Source organism: Suricata suricatta, chromosome 4 (genome assembly GCF_006229205.1).
Source record: "Suricata suricatta isolate VVHF042 chromosome 4, meerkat_22Aug2017_6uvM2_HiC, whole genome shotgun sequence".
NCBI lineage: Eukaryota > Metazoa > Chordata > Mammalia > Carnivora > Herpestidae > Suricata > Suricata suricatta.
In genome coordinates, this window is record NC_043703.1 from 142,832,071 (window position 1) to 142,852,912 (window position 20,842).

General features: G+C 44.1%; 2 protein-coding genes and 1 long non-coding RNA gene across 5 annotated transcripts in view; 2 read left to right on the plus strand and 1 right to left on the minus strand.

The window, feature by feature from the left end:
- CLIP4 (CAP-Gly domain containing linker protein family member 4) overlaps positions 1–4,340 on the minus strand; it is a 77,886-nt gene extending 73,546 nt beyond the window's left edge. For all 3 annotated transcript variants that reach the window (XM_029938021.1, XM_029938020.1, XM_029938018.1), the window contains exon 1: positions 4,049–4,340. The gene's annotated coding sequence lies outside the window, so the exon portion shown is untranslated. The remainder of the gene's footprint in view (positions 1–4,048) is intronic.
- An 81-nt stretch (positions 4,341–4,421) lies between these two features.
- LOC115289136 lies at positions 4,422–13,304 on the plus strand. Its single transcript, XR_003907406.1, has 4 exons — positions 4,422–4,659; positions 11,420–11,723; positions 12,265–12,364; positions 13,239–13,304. It is a non-coding gene; the product is annotated as an uncharacterized LOC115289136 (long non-coding RNA).
- Positions 13,305–15,084: 1,780 nt separating this feature from the next.
- Positions 15,085–18,798, plus strand: PCARE (photoreceptor cilium actin regulator). The gene has a single exon (XM_029938559.1). It carries the CDS (start codon positions 15,085–15,087, stop codon positions 18,796–18,798), a length of 3,714 nt encoding a protein of 1,237 aa, XP_029794419.1.
- Positions 18,799–20,842: the final 2,044 nt, after the last annotated feature.

The following is a 20,842-nucleotide window of genomic DNA, read 5'->3' on the forward strand; positions in this document are numbered from 1 at the left end:
CATCACAATCCCAGACTTTAGCCTCTACTACAAAGCTGTCATCATCAAGACAGTATGGTCTTGTAAGTTTTTAGAGATGCTTCACAGAAAGAAAGGATGAGACTTTGGGAAGGAAAAGAATGGATCCAAGGTTTTGACCCCAGGTCATTATGAGAGGAACTCTATAGTTAAGGACATCCGGTAAATGGCTGTCCTTAAGAGTCAGCTGGGTGGCTTGAACTCAGGTGATGGGGGTGGGGGTGGGGGTGGCAAAAGGGTTGGATTCAGAGAGGTTTTATGAAGGAAGGTAATGTCTGGGAGGAGGTAGTGACTGGAGTTCTGAATATGGATGTATCCTTTCACTATGAAAACTTCCTTGAATCCCTGCAGTGTCGCTATTGGTGACCTGAATAAGCAATTGCATATAACACTAGGGAAGCCTCATGAGGTGAGTTAACTCAGACCAAGAAAAAAAAAATTAGGGCATTTAATGCCCTGTGTGCTCTTTCCTTTGTGGTAAAGAGAGATTAAAGCTTTGGAATTCATACAATTCCCTCATTGCTTTCCTCCCTCCTAAGAGACCCCACAGGGTTTTCCCACCCCCTGGTTAATGACAGAGTTCTTCAAAGAGAGTGAGTTCAACGCAGCCAGCCAGCAAGGGGCCTGGGGAACTCAAAGAAACTTCCCTTGGCATCTGTATCACTATTTTTGACCTCTCAAGTAAGTTGCTCTTTTCCTGATGTGCGTATGTGAAATTCTACTCTTGGGGCAAATAAAAATACTGCAACCCCATTTGGTAGTTTTTCCCCAAAAGGGCAGTGATTTTCTCCAGAAACACGTCCTGGCATAAGCCTGTAATTCTGATTCAAAGAAGCAAATGGTTCAGAATATCTGCCTTGAGGTATATGTGAAACCAAAAACCAATGGTGCTAAAAGAACCAGACCCAAAGGATCTGCTTAGAAACTCACCTGTGAGCACTTTATCAAGTTCTGAGTACTCACACTGACATTCTTCAAAGTCATTTCCCACCTCTGCCCAATGTGATAAAGCCTACCCCTTCACTCCCACCCCCGCATCCTTGGGCATGCCATTCTTCTGCTTAGACTTCGCCTGCCATCTACCTCCTCCTATCCAAATCCAACTACACTCCCAGACCCTTCCTACCTACGTCTCACCTCTTCCGTGGGGAGCTAGCTCTCTAATTTCTCCCTTTGACTAAAAAATGACACATTTTAAAATCCAATTATATGCTCTTTTGTATATTAGTCACTCATGTGAAAGCATTTTGTCATGCTTTCCCAGTGAGGTTATAAACTCCATAAAGGCAGGAAAAATTTTTTTCATTTTTTGTATGACTAAAACCACTCAATACCTCCTTGCCATATTAAATTTAAAACTGAGAGTGGTAACAAATGTATCACACTAATGCAAGATGTTAACAGTAGGAAAAACTTTAAAGGAGCAGAGGGGGCTTACAAGAATTCTCTGTACTGTCTGCTCAGTTTTCTGTAAACCGAAAATTACTCTTTAAAAATAAAGCCTATTGGGGCACCCAGGTGGCTCAGTCAATTGAGCATCCAACTCTTGATTTCAGCTCAGGTCACAAACTGAAGGTTCGTGAGTTCGAGCCCTACATCGAGCTCTGCACTGACAGTGAGGAGCCTGCTTGGGATTCTCTCTCCCACCCCTCACCCCTCCCCAACTCTCTCTCTCTCTCTCTCTCAAAAGAAATGAATAAAATTTAAAAATAAAATAAAAATGTTTAATTTTATATCTTTCTCCATATCCTGAGTTCATTCCTCTCTTTCAAAAGATGGAAGGAAGCAAAGAAAGAAAAGGCAAAGAGACATTTAAAATGTGAACCAATTGGGGCACCTGGGTGGCTCAGTCAGTTGAGATCCAACTTTGGTTCAGGTCATGATCTCATGACCCGTGAGTTCAAACCCCACATCGGGCTCTTTGCTGACAGCTCAGAGTCTGGAGCCTGCTTCAGATTCTGTGTCTCCCTCTCTCTCTGCCCCTTTGCCCCATCCCCACTCATGCTCTGTCTCTCAAAATAAATAAACATTAAAAAAATGTTTAATGTGGACCAATATGCAAAAGTCGATTGTTTTCCTGTATACCAGCAATGAACAATTAGAATTTGAAATTAGAAGCAACTCCACAAACAGTACAAAAAAGAGGGAAAGAGAGAGAGAGATGCTTAGGTATAAATCTAAAAAATATATATGTACAAGATCTCTATGAGGAAAACTAGAAACATCTCATGAAAGAAATAAGAGAAGATCTAAATAAATAGAAAACTATTCCATGTCCATGGATAAGCAGGCTCAAGATAATTGTCAGCTCTTCCCAACTTGATCTATGCATTCAATGCAATTCCAGTCAAAATCCCAGTGTATTATTTTGTGGATATTGAGAAACTGATTCTAAAGTCTATATGGGAAAGCTAAAGGCCCCAAATGAGCAACACAATGTTGAAGAAGAACAAAGTCAAACGGCTGACCAACCATACTTGACTTAAAGACTTAGGGTAAAGGTACAGTATTCAAGACAGTGTGGTATTGGTAAAAGAAAACACAAATAGATCAGCAGAATAGAATACAGTGCAAAATATACCCACACAAATACAGTCAACCACTCTTTCACAAAGGAGCAAAAAGAATTCAATGGAAAAACAATAGTATTTTCCATTAATGGTGCTGGGACAACAGGACATTCACATCAGAAAAATGAATCTAGACACAGACCTTACATCTTTCACAAAAACTAACTCAAAATGGATCATAGATATAAATGTCAAATGCAAAATTATAAAACTTTTAGAAAATAACATAGGAGAAAATCTAGGTGACCTTGAATTTGGTAATGACTTTTTAGATACAACACTGAAAACAACTTGGACTTCATTAGAAGTTAAAACTTATGCTCTGCAGAAGATCCTGTTAAAAGAATGAAAACACAGCCATAGACTCAAAAACAATCTTTGCAAAACTACATATCTGATGAAGGACTTGCATCCCAAATATGCAACTCTTGAAACTCAATAGTAAGAAAACAAGGCAACTTAGGGAAATGATCTGAACAGACCTCACCAAAGAAGATGGCCAGTAAGCATATGAGAAAATGCTCAATATCATATGCTATCAGGGAAATGAAAATTAAAACAACAATGAGATACCACTACAATTCTATCAGAATGACTAAAATCCCAAACACGGACAATAAGAAATCCTCGCAAGAATGTGGAGCAAAAGGAACTCTCATTCATTGGTGGTTGGAATGAAAAATGCCATCTTGAAAGACAGTTGGGCGGTTTCTTACAAAGCTAAGTACTGTATGATGCAGCAATCTCACTTCTGGGTTTTTACCCAGGTGGTTGGAAAATTTGTGTCCAAATACTTGCACATGAATATTTACAGCAGTTACTCATAATTACCCAAAATCGGAAATAACCAACACATCCTTCAATAGAGGAAAGGACAAACAAATTGTGGTACATCTATACAATGGAATATTGAAATGATCAAAAGAAATGAGTTATCAAGTCATGAAAAGACTTCGAGGACCCTTAAATTATATTGATCAATGAAAGAAGCCAGTCTGAAAAGGCTACAGTAAAAAGATCAGTGGTGGCCAGGGGCCGAGGACAGAAAAAGGGAAGGACTAATAGGGAGACCACAAAGGATTTTTAAGGGCAGTGAAACCACTCTGTATGATGCTATCATGGTGGATATGTGATGTTATGCATCTGTGTCCAAACCCATAGAATATACAACACAAAGAGTGAACTGTCATGTAAATTATGGGCTTCAATTAATAGTAATGTTTCAACATTGGCTCATCAATTATAAAAAGAAAATGAAAAAAGGGAGTTGCTTATTAAGCATTTTTAATACTCCATTCAGGTTTTTAGCACTGAACAGACTTTTGACTTTTTGGTGTTATTACATAGGAAAGGATACAGTTAGGTAAAATATGTCTATACTGCCTCACAGCACATGTCCAACTACTGAAACCCATGTTAGTTTGTTTGAAATAACAGTATACTTTGTTCAGGATGCTCACCTTTGACTTAGCAGAAATGAAGTTTCATCACAGACATTGCTGGGCATGAGATTCTTTTATAGTGAAACTTACCCAATCATGACACTATTCTTTCAATGTCACCCAGAAAAAAATTTTCAGTATCTCATAGGTCTTCCTCTGCAAGAGCACAAATTGTTTAGAGTGTTGGTTGGGAGTCTATGAAAATAGGTGTTTTCATAATGGGCTCCCTTGGGCCCCTGGGCAGATTCCAATTACAGAAAGCCAGGGTGGTGGTGGCCGGCTCTGACTTGACTCCCAGTGGTGGAGTCCTCCTTTGAGTGCAACAGCCTGCTTTTCCACAGGCAGCAAATACATAATAATGACATTGCCTGTGGTGCTATGGATACCAGATTTAAAGGGCCAGAAACCATAGTTAAGACTTTTAAGCTACTTCTTAGGCAGCTGGAAGCAATAGCGGAGGAAGAAGAAGGGCCAATAGCGCCTGGCCTTTCATGTCACAGCAAGGAAGAAGCCTAATGAGACTCTTGCAAAGGGAGACTGAAGAATCAATGCCTGAACTTACGTCTCCCTCCTCCAAATCTTGGCCAGTGCCTCTCTAAGGTTGGAGCACTAGGGATCTGCCTCCCAGGGTAAGGGCAAAGGTGCAGAAGTATGTAGAGCTGGGCACCTGGAATACTCCATTGGTTAAGCTTCTGACATTGGCTCAGGTCATGACCTCATGGTTTACAAATTCAAGCCCCGCATGGGGCTCTCTGCTGTGAGCACAGAGCCTGCTTTGGATCCTTTGTCTCCTTCTCTCTCTGTCTCTCCCCAGCTTGCACATGTGCTTGCTCTCTCTCGCTCTTCCTCTTTCTCTCAAATAAGTAAACATTAAAAAAAGAAGTGTGTACAGTGGATCTGGAGGGGAGAAACAGAAGTATTCAGCATTACCTGCAATTTCCTATCTTCCTCCTTTTGGTCATAGAGTTATGACCTGGACTCCAAAAAGTTGTTTTTATTTTTTTCTTCTTGCCACCAAGCGTTAGTTCTGCTCTCTGATATAAAGAGAACATATTGAACAGAACTTTGAATGGATTTTGTCATGATTTCTGATGATAAGACATTGTATTGACCTTTTGAGCTGCAGCAACAGATGAGGTAATAACTTGGAAAAGCAGCCTATAGCTTCCGTGGTCTATTCTTGAGAGTTTGCTGACACCTGGCGCTTATAATTATTGGAACCAGTACAAATTTCACAGTCACTGACTCAAGTGTGCAAAAAATGTAATTTTCTCTATTCTTATATAATTGAGTGTAATTTCTGCCTTAAGCCTCCATTCTGCCTCAAAGCAGAGAAAATTTAATCTAGTCACTCTCAGATAAATTCATTCAAATTCAGTCATTTCTTAGTCAATTCAAGTTTATAATTCAGTCACAATTAAGTTTAAAACTCTCTTTCTCTCTTCACCCCTTTGCTTCTCTTCCCCGGAACTGATCTCAGCTCTCAAGAGCTTATCCAAGGAGCTCCCTTCTTGGTCTTCATCTGTCCTATCCAGTAGATGACTTATGCTCCCTTGAGAGGTGACCTGAGCAATCTATGGGATGCAAGGGGGTTCCCATTAGTTCTCTCCATTGAAAGGTCAGGCAGCTCCACCCCCTGGGTCTCAGCCTCATCCTGGGCTGGCTTGGCTAACTCCCTAGCTTTCTCTTTCTCTGGTTGGTTTGTTCCACATGGAAGCCTTCAGGATGTTGCAGGTGTTCCTCTTCTGCCAGTCTGACCTGTGGGAGACTGGGGTGGGCAAGTCTCCCATCCTTTTGTACGGAAACACGCCACACCAGCATTCTTATTCTGCCACTTCAAGGGGATATGAGGCACTTCTCCCCAAAGCTTGCTGGCTTGCTGTCTCCCAGCCTCAGGCTATGGCCCAGGAAGGGCACTTGAGGACCTCTTCTCCCAGGATCCCCCAATGAGGCCTTGAGATAAGAGGTGGGTGCAGAAGTGCCACACTCACACATAATCCTGTGGCTTCTCTCAACTCTTTCCCATTCCTAACTCAAGGGGTATTCTTTAACTATAGAAAGAATTGGGGGGCAGGGGGCTGTTCTGTCTCCTCCAACCCCCTTGCAGATCTTTTCTGTCTTAAACTTGAGTGGAGCCTTTGAACTCTGAAGCTGGTGATTCATTGACTTGCTCGCTGGTGCTTCACTGAAGGACTTCCCCAACCTGGCCGTGAGGCAAGGGGCTAGAGATGCAATGAAGAGATCTAATGAGTAAAAGGAGAGATAAAAGCACCTCCACTAGCATTCCACATCCCAGTCTGCCAGACCACAGCCTGCTTTATTTCTATTACTATTTTACTTTGGGAGGCACACAACTAACCATAATTGGATCAATTTTATTTCATGACTAAAGTTGGCTCAGAAGAAAATTCTAAATGAGACTGTTCTAAAAATTTTGGGGGGGAAATAGCTACTTGTTGAAATATATGTTTATGGCCACCCCAACCACCTCATCACTCCCAAGCCCCCAACTCTCCATTTCTGACTACTCATTTGGATATGTAAATTATTCAAGGACAGTGATTAACTTGCCTCTTTACTTAATAATCACATTTCTTATCCTCACATACTTTAAAGCTCATCTCTCACCAAAGTCATTTACACATTTTCAAGTCACCCCATTAGTTTGCCATTTTGTGGCCTCAAAGAACTTAGTATCATGCCTGCAAGTTCACTTCCATTTTAATAATTCTTTAAAACATTAAAACCAGCCCCAGAAATTCTTGAGCGTCCATAATTTACAATTATCCATCTTGAAACGTGTCCATTTCAAAGGTGTCCTTGAAATGTGTTAACTGTTTCAGAGACAAAGCTCAAGCCTAAGTCATATCCCCCATTTCACAGGAAACCAACTTAAAAATAATAACTTCCTAAAATAATAAAAATAGTGATAAGTTCCCAAATATAAATTTGTCCAGGTATTTCACAAGGTTTAAATTTAACCTTTCTAAACATGACAACAAAGATAAAAATTATAAAGAAAAAGACAAAAGAGTTGGTTATGTGAAATGAAAACTTTCGTACTCTAAAAAATGTCATAAAACTAAAGGCAAAGGGAAAACTTAAAAAAAAATACTGGCAACATGACAACATATGTGACCAATTACAATGCTAATATTCTGAAAACTAACAAAACAAAGATACACACCTCAATATCTACAAATGAGCAAAGAATGTACATGTAACCCTTGAAAGAACATACACAAGTGGCCAAAAGAGCATACCGTTTTTAAAACACAAACTCTCCAATAAATTCATGAATGCAAATTGAAATGAGATGCATTTTTCCTCTTTAAAATCAGCAGGGTTTTTTTTAAGGACAATATACAACGCTGGCAAATTTGCAATAATATAAATACATATTCACCCTCCTGCTGGAAATGTAGACTGGTATAATCTTTCTTCCTGGAGAGTAATTTCCACGATTTGTACCAAAAGTCTTAAAAATATTTATATTCAGGGGGAGCGTAACTCCCCACTCCCTAAGTGTGGCTGCCCATCATACTTCCAAATAGTATAGTAGAGAAATGGGATGGGGAAATAACTTCACAGTTGAGCAATCTCACACACACCACATCAGCCAGGTGATCAAGGTCAATATCGCCAGTTGTAAATCATGTTGATAGTATGTACTCTTGATATGATGTAATAAAAATGGCACATTACCTCTATGATCTTCCTCTCAAAAATCCATAACTCCAATCCAATCATGAGAAAAACTTCAGACAAATCCCAACTGAGGGACATCCAACAATTTGACTGGTACTTCTCAAAACTGTCAAGGTCATCAAAAACAAGACAAGCCTGAGAAACTGTCATAGTCAAGAGAAGCCTAAGAAGTCATGATGACTAAATGTAATTTGTTCTGGATAGAATCCTGAAACAGATAAATGACATTAGGTTAAAAACTGAGGAACTCTGAATAAAGTGTGGGCTTTAGCTAACAATTATGATTGAATCAATAATTGTAATAAATATACCACACTAATGTAAGATGTTATTATAAGAGAATTTGTTTAAATGGGGAGTATATGAGAACTCTCACCTCAATTTTTCTGGAAACTTAAAACCATTCTAGAAAACTTAAGTCAATTAAATTATTTTAATGTTTACATTCTTTGGCTAAGCAATTCCACATCCAGAATCTATCCTTAGGAAATAATCACAAATGTGGTCAAAGATTTACCTACAAGGATATTTCGGGGGCACCTGGGTGGCTCAGTTGGTTGCACATCTGACTCTTAATTTCAATTCAGGTCATGAACCTAGTATCGTGGGATCAATGCCCATGTCAGGCTTCATGCTAAGCATGGAGTCTGCTTGGGATTCTCTCTCTCTCTTCCTCTCTCTCTCTCTCTCTCTCTCTCTCTCTCTCTCTCTCTCTCTCTCCCTCTCCATCTCTCAAATAGAAATAACTGAAATATGCAGAGAACTACAGCCTGAGAGTCAGCCAGACTTGAGGTGTAAGTCCCCATCTCACCACTTTCAAGATGTTTGTCTTTGCTAGGCATGGGCTTCTCAGACAAACCCTGGATATTTGATCACCTTCTCCACCCAGCTACACCACAGGGTAATTATTTGGTTATGTCTATATGCATTTCTGTGAAGGTCTTCTCTCTGAGAAATATTTGCATGGAGGAAGAAGAGTCAGCAAATTCATAAATTGTGCTGTGATTTATACTTAGGGACTCTGCTATTTATCTTTTTGTTAAAGTAAGAGGTTATTGGCTTGATTATACACTACATGGTTTTTCCCGTTAAGTACTCTGAAGCAGAGTAATGCAGAAAATGTTCATAATGTGTTTCTAGTGAACGAAGATAATATAATGGCATGTACAATGTGATTAGCAGCTGTGCAAAAATATATATACAAGTAGAAGAAAAGAGTGGAAGGTAATAAGCAAAAATAAAAATTACAATGCTTGTGAAATGGAAGCATGTTTATGAAATGAGAACAATTTTGCTGAAATCAACACCTCTTACTTTAAAATATCTCTAAGAATAGAAGTCCAATACTGTCTTCCTCTGGTAGCAACTTTAATCAGTAGTTAATATGAAGTTATTTTACATGTTCAATTCCCTGGCCCCAGCCAGCACTCTGGCTAGCTAGTGTCCTAGGAGGTGAACCACCTGAGGGGCAGAGTTCCGGAGTCTGGACTGAGTTCAGAGGTGGTAGAGCTTGGGACCTCCTGTGGGATCTAGAATTCAGAGCTAGGGGTTATCTGAAAGTCCCCACCCAGGGACAAAATTAAAATCAATGACCATCCAGCCAAGTAATCAATCAAAGGGATTAGTCAGAGACAGAGAAGGTTTGGAAGGGGAACCTGGAGGACTTCCTTGGGCCACAGAGCAAATCTGAAGTCACTTCTTGTAGACTCCTCCAAGTCTCCTCCTAGTGGGGCCAGAATCTGAGCATGTGACTGAAAAGTCCAACATGAGATGAACCACCAATTTCAAGTGAAGCTTGAAATGCAGATATATTATCAAAAAAAAAAAATGTAGTAGGAATAACACTGCTTTGGAACCAGAGAGACCAGGGTCCAAATCTCACATCAGCTATATGCTAGTTATAGGACTTGAACAAATATCTAAACTTTTTTCAGCCTCTGTTTCCTCATCTGGAAACATAGGTGTAGCAGAAGAGACTACTTGGCTACCAACATTTGGGGCTCCCCTTCCATGGTAAAGAGATGTTGCCGAAAAATAGTTGTCCTGCCAGAAACTGATTACATTTTCTAGCCCATCTGCATCTAAGTGGGACCATGTGACAAGTCCTAGACATTAAAATGTGAGCAGCAATGATGGGTATCAACTCTGAGCAAAGATAGTTGAGTATCTGATATGCCTTCCCCATACTGTTCCCCTTCTGCCTTGGAGGTCATGTATTGAAACTGTTGATGTTTCATTGTGGAAGGATCCCAGATCTCCACCTGAAGGAGAGCTATTTAAGACAGCAATTCAACTGAGAATTTCTACATTAGCATTGTGTGGGCAGTAATAACACTTCATGAGCTGTCCCTGAGAGTTGGGGCTTATTTGTTATAGGTTAGAACTAAGTCTCTTGCAATAAAACACCTTCTCTTATCATGTAAAAGAAAAAAGATGAATTTTTGCCAAATTTGGAGGGTATATTTAGGATACTTTGATTCCAAATATAGGCTACATAGTATAAATGAAATTTATTTTTGTGGATCTTCAGAGACATCTCAAAGAGTTAAGCAATCCACTTCCCGGGGTACCATATGACATCTGTTTAACTACTGATTAAGACAATAAGCCATTGTATGAAGATTTGGTGAAAACAGGGTTTCTAATGTGATCACCAAATCAGAAGCCACTTAGGTAGACACTTGAATGTCACATGGTGATTTCTGATAGAATTTTTTATCACATGAGCAACTTTGGATGGATTGCACTAACACGTATAAATTTTTTTCATGTTTATTTCTGAGAAAGAGAGAGAGAGAAAGAGAGAGTCAGAGAGAGAGGGAAGAGGGAGACGGAATCTGAAGCAGACTCCAGGCTCTGAGCTGTCAGCACAGAGCCCAATGCAGGGCTCAAAGTCAAGAACCACAAGATTGCAACCTGAGCTGAAGTCAGACACTTAACTGACGGAGCCACTCGGGCACCCCTGCACTAGCATATATAACAGTAGCCAGATTAATTTTTTAATAATGGGTAGTGATTCTCCTCAACAAAGCAGGGGAGGAGAAATGATATAGGTAAGATCCTAACCTGCTCCTGGAACACAAACAGGAGCTCCTTTCTCCTGACAGCTCACTACAACACTTGCATATTGCCTGTTTATCCCACATGTGGATCAGGGAATTGTTTGCAAAGACCATTGCTTCAGAACTGAAGGACCAAATATTCCCAAGGTCTTAGGTAGCAAGAAATTTTTCTTAGCTTTTAAGGTTTGGGGGAGCTCATTGCTGACTATGATAGAACTTGAGAAATAAGACATCTTATCAGATTGCTTAAATGACCTACAGTATTGGCTCAAAATTGATGCTACATTAGAACCATTTTTTACTGATCAATTAATTCAAAGACATGTGATTTTAAAAATGAGGTAGAACTTATTTAGCATGCTGAAAGGTAAGAACAAGCCTTGGTAAACAAAGTTTACTGCACATAGTTATGTTTTGGATGTCATGGTTTGACCTATGAATGATATGTCCAGATTTTTATGTATGTGTGACCTCTTGAATGTGGAGCCTAATTTTTCTCTCCTTGAGTGTGAACTGTACTTAGTGACTAGGTTCCAAAGAAAAAAATGTGGAGAAAATGAAAGTGTATGGCTTCTGAGACTAGGATAGAGTGAGCTCATTCTTGTTCTTTCTTGAACAGCTCACTCTAGGGAAATCCAACTGCCATGTTGTGAATACATTCAAGCAGGATTATGGAGAAGTCCCCATGATGAGGACCTGAAGCCTCCTGCAGACAACAAGCAAAGAATTGATACTTTCTGTCAGTAGTCATGTGAATGAACCTTGGAGGCAAGTCAACCAGCCCCAGTCAAGCATTTGGATGACTGCAACCCTGGTTAATGTCTTGACTACAACCTCATGAAAGATTCTTAGTCAGAATCACCCCTTGATCTGTTCCCAAATTCCAGCTCACAAGAAGAGATCGTTTCATAATGTTTACTGAGGTAAGCTGCTAAATTTTGAGGTAATTTATTGTGCAACAATAGGCAACTAATACGGGGGCCCTTTACCAACATCAAGAGCCTTATAGCTGGGATTCTCTTAGGCACAACATAAACCAGACAGTACTGCATTTTAGTTTGTGTGTGCACACGTGTGTGTGTGTGTGTGTGTGTGTTAACATAAAGTGCACAACTTAAGTGTACAACTCAAGGAATTTGTACATACAGATGTAACCACTATCCAGGTCAAAATATAGAACATTTCTGTTACTTGAAGAAATCCCATCATGTCTATATCCAGTTAATAACTCTTCCTAGAAGTAGCCACTTTTCTGAGTTCTAGAACTATAGATTGTTTTGCATGTTATTGAACTTTATATAAACAGAATCATTGTGTATATATTTCTTTATGTCTGGCTTCCTTCACTCAGCATAATAATTTTTAAATTTATATTGTTACATGTTTCAATAGATTGTTCCTTCTATTGCTGGGAAGTATTCCACTGCACAATTATGCTAAATTTATTTATTTCCCTATTGACAGATATTTGGATTCTTTCCGACTTGAGGTTATTATGAAGAAAGCTAATCGGAATATTCTGGTACCAGTCCCTGTTGAGGACCTATGCATCCAACACTCTTGGGTAAATTTGTAGGAGTGGAATTTATGGGTCATAAAGTGGGTGTTATGTTTAACTGTCAAACAACTTTCCAGCGTAGTTGGGTCATCTTACATTTCTACACAAATTACTCAAAATTATTCAAAGTATTTTTTTTCATTTAAAGCAAATTCAATTGAAAAGAAAGAAAAACAAGTTAGTCTTAATGAAAAATAAGTGGCAATGAATAATGGGCTTCTTAAATTATTTGGAATAGTCAAGAAAACCATTCTACAAGGTACAAAGCTATCTGACAGCTGACCCTGCAGGCAAATAATTATATTTTGGTCATTGGTTTGGAAATAATTTTAGCCACTTGGATCAAAAGTTTTCATAAAGATGATTTGACCAGGGCCCCAAATCCCAAGAGGAGAAAAATATACACAAAGAACCCTTCAGATGAGCTTTCCACTCTGTTAAATGGAAGAAAGAAGAATTTTCCCACATGGCACACTTGTTTACTGAGCCAACCCAGCGCAGTGACAAATGAAACAACTTCTTGATGCCTAACACAGCTCGCCCCCAGGCACTGAGTCAGCTTTGTGTGTCCCTTGAGTTTGGCAGCAAACAAACAGATCAGATCACTTTATTAATTACGCACCCTGGGGCACAGGGCTGTGACAGGCTCAGGCTCTGCACATAGCCCCAGTAGCGGTCTCCAGCTTGCTCACGGCACAGGAGGGGTTTAGACATGCTTTCTCATTCCGAAACCATCCTGACACCCACACTAGTATTTTCATCAGTTGTATGGGGTTCTGTAAGAAAAACTGAAAACTGTAAAGCCAGTATATCAACTTCAATTTCTGCAACCGTAGGAGATGCTCAGTGCAATCTTTCTCTCTCTCTCTCTCTCTCTTAGGAAAATTAAAAATTGGCAACCAGCAAAATGTCCAGAAATGAGAAATGGTTAAATAAAAGGCACTCTTCCAATTGCAGATGGTGGGAATTTTTTGTGTATTTAAGAGCAAGGAAATGGCACAATGAGACCTTGGGAAAATCCTGAATTGGCAGTGTGCTGAGCAAAGGGCCATTCTGGACACACAGAATGGCCAAAAATCCAGATCTGGGGGCTGTACGCTCTCCAGTAGGCAGTTATTTCCAGATAATTCAGGGAAGGATTGGGACTTGGTCCTGGAAAAATTAATGAATTTTCTTATGACTTTTGTTATCATAAGCGGCTTAGATGTCAGGGGGAAAGGAATAAGGAAGCCTTGTCCTTTTCCTTTCTTCTTTCTTTCTCTTTCTTTCTTTGTTTCTCTCCTCCCTTCATTTCCTTTCTTTCCTCCAACCCTTCCCTTCTTCCTTCCATTCTTCCTTCCTTCCTTCTTTCTTCCTCTCTGTCTTCCTGTTTTTCTTTCTTTTTAATTTACCACTGGCCAGGCACTGCCTCAAGTACTTACCAAGTGTTCATTGACTTAATCCCCACAAAAGCTCCATGAAGTAGGTACTGTTATCCCCATTCCGAAGATGAGCTCTGTCTCAAGGAAGTTAAATAAGTTTGGAAGCTCCCCCAACTAAAAGGAGAAGGAACAGGATTTAAACCCAAGTCTCTCTACTTGCTCTAGACTGCTGACAGTTTTTACAAGTTTAAGAGGCATTTTAAGATGGCGGCTGCTACCCTTCACTATGGACAAGAGCCCCATGTTCAGACTCCCTAGAAGCTGTGCTTAAAAAGGAAAATATATTTTCCCCTTATGTTCTATTCCTAATGACCAAATTGCTCCCCACTGCCCAGGGCTGGCTCATTTTTTTTTTTTTTGAGAAAGATTTCATTAAAAGCCTCTTTCTTTGAGACCATTACCTCCGTAAGCCCCTCTGCTCCACCAAGACCAGCACTGAGTTCTACATGGCAGTGAGTTTCTCTGCTTTCCACTCCAAATCAGGGAAGGCTTCCTCCCTGCTATAAAACTCACTTTTCTAGTGTAAAGGAAAGCCACTGTGCCTTCTTTATTCACTGTCTTATTTAGAGAAGTTTCCTAGCACTAGAGCTGGGGTATTTTTGTAAGTCACACAAACAACAATGTATTGCTTCAATTACTGTCTATTGTGTGCTTTGGGGTCTCCTTGATAATAGCAGGTTGGAGAACACTCAGCTGGTTTGCCCTTATTAAACTGTGAAGGTCACTTCTCTGCCAGGATCTGAAGCTGGCGAGCCCTCCCTTCTCTTCCACAAATGTGTCTCTTCCAGAGCTTTTTGCAATTATGGCTCATTTCTCTAGGTTTCGTATGGCAGGCGTCTGAACAGAATTAAAAGCATAAGCACGTGCAAAAATAATCCGCTTCCCAAGATAGCAAATGCTGAGAAGTTCTATATTAGAACACACTGTGAGTGCTGACTGGCTAGGGCATGATTAACCTAATAGGCTTAAAGTTCCACTTGCCATCCACATCTGTCAGGACACGGGCTGAAGCAGGCTCATAATCCACGAGACTGGGGTCCTTCAGAATTGCCCTGTTGCTCACTAACAGCAGAGGGTTTGAGACTTAGAACAACAAGACAACAGTCACCACCGCTTCTTCATGGTGGGGCCAAGGGAGTAAAGAAAACTGGCTCCGAGGACTCAGCACCATGGACTTCAGAGGATTCTGGCCTGGAAATTGCCCGCACAGATTAGTAAGGCTGACTTTTGTTCTTATTTCAAATATGATTCTCTGAAACCTGTGAAGAGCATTGGGGGGCGGGGAGATGGCTGCAAGCTGAAATCATGGGGTGCACACCTTCGCACAATGACATTGTTAGTAGTGTCACCAAGAATGGGATCCAGTTTTTCAAAAAGCCCAAAGCAACTTTGCCGGGACCTCAGGAGGGTGGTGAAAGATGCTCTATCCCTCTGCTGCTCCCCACCTCCACCTGCTATGACTCTGGGGGAGGCTTGTCCCAGGGACAGAGGCTGGCAGGAGAGCAGCCAAGGTCCAGGCAGACCCAAGTCCCAGCCGAAGGTCTTTATCAGCTTACAAGAGATCCCACTGCAGGCAAAGGGAAAGATATGGAAAGACTACCCCTCAAAGCCAAAACCTCCCTGTTCCACATGGACAAATCACAAAGCCACATGGCTAAGGACATTCTGTCTAAGACACAGAGCTCCCACGGGTCACAACGGAAGGCCGGGTCACTCTCTGGGGAAGAGAATGAAGAAACTAATACCCGGCAAAGGAAGCTGAGTTGCCACACGTGTGGCCAACAGAGCCAATGCTGCCAAAACAGCATTCCTGCCCATGAGCCTGAAGGCAAAGTGGACTTCCCTGAGCCCCTGGTGAAAGCCCACCAGCACGCTTATACCTACCTACACTCCTGCCTCTCCAAATATGAAGCAATTCTGTGCATCACACATCAGGCCACCCAGACCCAAGAGCTGCTGCAGCCCATGGTCAGCTTCCTGCTTCTGTGCTTTGATGAGGTCAACCGGCTCTTGGGGGAGATCTCCATGGATGGAGAAGTGCTCCTCCAAGAAGTTAGGGAGGACCTGGCTTGGCCGTTGAGGAAAGGAGAGCCCCAGGAGCAGCCAGACCTCCTGCAACAGCTTCTACAGCACACAGTCAGCAAGCTGCTGGCACTCAGGGGCACGGTGGCCTCAGTCACTGGCCACTTCCTGGAGAGCTCCAGCAGTTACTTCCATGCCACTGTGAGCCACATGGCAAAGAAGCTGAGCACAAAGAGGAGTGTGGATGAGTGTCTCCTACAGGCTCTGGGGCAACTGGAGAGCTTGGCGAGTGGCCACAACGACCCAGGGCTGCAGGGTCTGCCTTTGTGCTCTGAGGACAGTGGCATTGGTGCTGACAATGAGTCTGTGCAGCTGGCCGACAAGCTGGGCAAGCAAGCCAGCTGGGACTCAGTGCCAGAGGCCGAAGAACCAGTGTTTCCATCCACAGTGGAAGCCAGGCTCTCGGGACATGCCTGGCAGCAAAGTCCTTTCCAGATAGGTTCAGACCAACCGCAGGACTGCCCACTCTCGAGGTCTCCTAGGGCGAAGGTCCAGCCAGCGGTACAAAGTGGAGCCGGTGGCCCAGGCCCCTCCAGCACAGGCCCAGGAAAAGCTACCTCCAGCCCCCTGGGGATGGCCAAAAGCACTCGGCATGATTCCCTTGGGATTGGGATCTCCAGGGCAGCACATTTTTCTAAAGGCTCCAAGTTGATGGACATGCCTTCCCTCAGTGAAGGTGAGAACAGCAGCCCAGATGAAGAGGAAGACCGAGTGAGCGGCATGAGTCCCTGTGCATGGCGGGAAAATTCTTCCCATCCAAGGCCATGGTCTTCACCTGGCCTGTTTCAGCCACACCCCAGGAGACTTCGGAACCCCCAAGCCCAGGAAATGATTCTGAAGATGAAGGAAGCAATCAGCGAAAGGATCAAGTTTGTCCCTGTGCCCTCGGGGCCCCAGGACTGGCCTGACGAGGAGGACAGGAGGACAGCGGTCCCGCCAAGACCTAGCACAGCCAGTGGCAGCAGGAGGGCCCTTGTGAGGCAGAGGAGGTGCCAGTCAGAGGGCTGTCTGAAGAGCCATGCTGAAGACCCCACCCTCCAGGAGCTGCGCAGGGTCCAGAGAGACCTCAGCCAGAGGCTGCAGGCATTTTACGCCCTGGGCACACACCAGCGGGGACAGAGCACCGAGCAGGTTCCGCAGCCCAGAGCAGTGGCTCTGAGGCCCGACCACTGCAGGGTCACCCCGAGCAACACCACCAGCAAGCTGAAGGCCTCCCTCACCAAGAACTTCAGCATTTTGCCAAGTCAGGACAAGAGCATCTGGCAGAAATGCAGCCCCCGCCCTGAGAGTGCACAGCCCTGGGCGGGGCTGCCGGTGGCCATTCCATCAGGTGAGGAGGCCAGCGAGGCTCTGGGGGCCACAGACGGGAACATCAGGGGCTGTCCCCCCAGAACATCGGTCAAGAAACTCATTGAAACATTCAGTCCCCCTGAGGTTCTGAGGACACTGGGGGATTCCAAGGACTCTGGGCCAAACCCGCGTCTCGGGAAGTGGGGGATCCCCATCATGCCTCCCAGGTTTCCCATTTACAGGGGGCTTGCCCCTTTGTATCCAAAGCCACAAGTTTCTCCAGCAGCAAGCAGAGACCCCCTCAAGGTGGGCCCAGACTGGAGGCCCTTAGCTCCTATTTTTCCCCCCGTGCTTACGGCAGAAGCATCCAAGAGTGAGGACCTCAATTCCAACTGTGAAACAGAGGAGGACCCCGAGTGTCTCCCTCCACCACCTCTGGAAATCCTGATGGACAAATCCTTCACCTCTCTGGAGCCCCCAGAAAGCAGCCAGCCAGCAGGGAGCTCCTCCACCAAAGAGACCTGTGTGCCAGGGCGGGGAGGGGCTGACCCTGCCCGGAGAACATGGGCTTCCCCAAAGCTAAGAGCCTCCATGAGCCCCGCTGACCTGCTACCCAGCAGGAGCACGACCGCCCCCACCGGGCCCCACAGCACAGGGCCAGGGGGCAGAAAGAGCAGCTGCGGTACCAGAAAGCTCACCTTGCACCGTAACCACCCGCCAGCAACCAGCGGAAACCCACAGGTGGAGGGCAGTGGGGCGCCGAGTCAGGCACCTGCGGACGAGGCTGCCGGCCTGTGCGAGCATCCCCAGAAGGCCATCCCCTGGCACCACTCTAGCCACACATCTGGGCAGAACAGGACCTTGGAACCCAGCCTGGCCAGGCCAGCACGAGGGCCATCTTCTCCTGAGGCCCCCAGACCTAGCCAGGAGAGAAGTGCCCTGCTGGGCAGGAAGGCCCCTCCCTCAAGGGGATACTGGACACCCCGCGCAGTCAGGAGGCAGTCCTCCCTTCACAGACCTGCCCAGCCAAGTGGCCCCTCTGTGCATGGCTCCCCCAGCCCCCCTGTCAGCCCTCCAGTGAGCCCCAGGGTGCTAAGCCCCCCAACAATGAAGAAAGGAGCTTCCCCCGCAACACGGCAGCACAAGCCGCCCAGCCCTGCCTCCGCGAGCCCACCCACACGGCACAAGGCCTCCAGCCCCCCCACCCAGCACACAGAAGCAAGCTCCCCTTCCTCTGGCACCTCCCCATCCCCCCCAGTGTCCCCTGCTCTGGGGCAGGAAACAAGAGATTCTGAGAACAGTCGGGCAGCCACAGTCAAAGCATCTGGGAACACATGTTCCATATTCTGCCCAGCCACCTCCTCTCTGTTTGAAGCTGCACCTCCTTCAACGACCCACCTGCTCACTCCGCCGTCGCTGCCACCCGAAGCCGGGGGCCCTCATGGAACCCCCGTGGGATGCTGGAGGGGCAGCTCAGGGCCACGGCCGAGGGCAGGATCACAGCGGGGCATGGCCATGTGCGCCCTCAACCCTCAGCCTTTCATCAGGAGGACAGCTTCTGACCACCGGCCAGGCATCCACCTTCCGATGCCTGTCCCCTGGGCCACCAGCGAAGCTTGTGAATCCCTACTCAGCAGGAGCAGGTAAGAAAGGTCGTGGGCCACGGCCCTGCCGTAGTCCCAGTAGAGCCTTAGGTCCTTGGGATCCTCTGGGTCAGTTTTCCAACTGGGCTCCAAGGGAAGAGGCGGTTGGAAAAAGGGGCTGGGGAACATCCAGCCTCCCGCCACCCACCCCTTCCTGGAGCAACTGTGCCTTCATCTGTCACTCATTTCAAGTTCCAGAGAAAGATTTTAATTGAAAGAAGTTCTGTTGTGTTAAAAATAAAGTTTAAAATAATTGCATGAATCCAAGCGCACACACACACGCACATGCACACACACACCCTTTATTTTACATTTAGGAAACGGAGATGAAGTGACTTCCCCTCCCCCTACATCCCCGTTGAGACACTGTCACCCTGTCTGGAACCAGCAGCCATCCTCATTACTGTAGCTTCTGGTTTACTAACATAGACTAACGTCTACATGAGAAGCTCTCAAATTTCCTGGTCCCAGGATCCCTTTAAACTCTTAAGAATGAAAAAGACCCCAAAAGAACCTTCATGTAGGTGGGTTATATCTATCACTTTTTATTTTTTTATAAATTTAAAAATATTTTATAATGTTTTTTATTTATTTTTGAGAGACAGAGAGAGACAGTGTGAGCAGGGGAGGGTCAGAGAGAGAGAGGGAGATACAGAATCTGAAGCAGGCTTCAGGCTCTGAGCTATATTAGCACAAAGCCTGACACAGGGCTCGAACCCACAAACTGTGAGATCATGACCTGAGCTGAAGCCGGGCGCTTAACCAACTGAGTCACCCAGGCGCCCCTATTGTATTATAAATTAAAACTGAGAAATGTTTAAAATGTTTATGAATCCATTTTTAAATGACCCCATTATATGCTAACATAAAAAGCAGGTATATTTTCTACTTTTTCTACAAAAAAAATTGAGTGAAAAGCATGGCATTGTCTTGTATTTTCACAAATCCCTTTCATGTCTGGCCTCATGGAAGGATGGTGAGTTCTCCAATCTGCTTCTGCGGTCCATCTGGTGTGATATGACACATCATGTAGACTGGAAAACTACACTCTACATTCACGGAAGAATGAGTGGAAAAGGCAAATAACGTCTTGGTATTCTTATGAATAGCTTTGACCTGGCCAATCCCTCCTCAAAACTATCTCAGGGACACCAGGAGACATGCCGTGAGAGGGCTGGTCCTGGGTGTGTGCAGTAGACATGTTTGGCTACCCCGCACCCTCGAAAACCTGCCTCCACTTCTCCCCCACTCTAGCCTCGCCTCCACCTCCCCATTCAGAGGGCAAGAGCAAGACTCTTCAAGGGCACCGAGTGCCAGAACTGGATGGAAGGACTGCCAGGTCTACCCCTGGCAGACTGAGTTCTTGTGTGCCTTTCCAGTGAGGGCAGTTGCCTTGCATGTCACTGGCCCAGCCATGTGGGCAGGCCTGGGCATGAGGCTGCAACAGGCCATCAGTCACAGTAGAGCCATTGCCTGTACATGAAGGAAAGACACATACGCCCAAGTGGGTGGAACGCATGGGGAAATGCATCTTTTCCAGAATGTGGCATGGGAAGAAACCTGTATATCTGAGACCTATTAGAGAAGAACACTTATCAATGTGTCTTGATATCAGATCGGACAAAGCTCAACCAGCACGGTCCTTTCTATCTTCAAAATGCCCACCACTGCGTCAATCAGCCGTGTATTTCCACCAGAGTGATGCGCGTTACAGACTTCCCAATCTGTTGAGGCATAAATGGTAATTTTTTACAAAGTACTCGGCAGTCAATTTTAAATAAAGATGTTATCTAGGGAAAGTTGTGCATTATTATAGTTATATAAACTTCCCCAACCACTTGAAAGAAATGATATATTGATTATTTTTGCAAGAATCTTAACGTAATACTGCTTTTTTCTTAAATCTAAAATGAGCTTCCTACAGCATGGTGCTTTTCATCTAAGAACCTCTATAAATGTTAATGCATCACTCCTCACTCTAGCCACTTATTCAGATATTACATTTCTAAAACTGTGCCCTTCAGGAGAAGAGCTTGAGAGAACAGGGA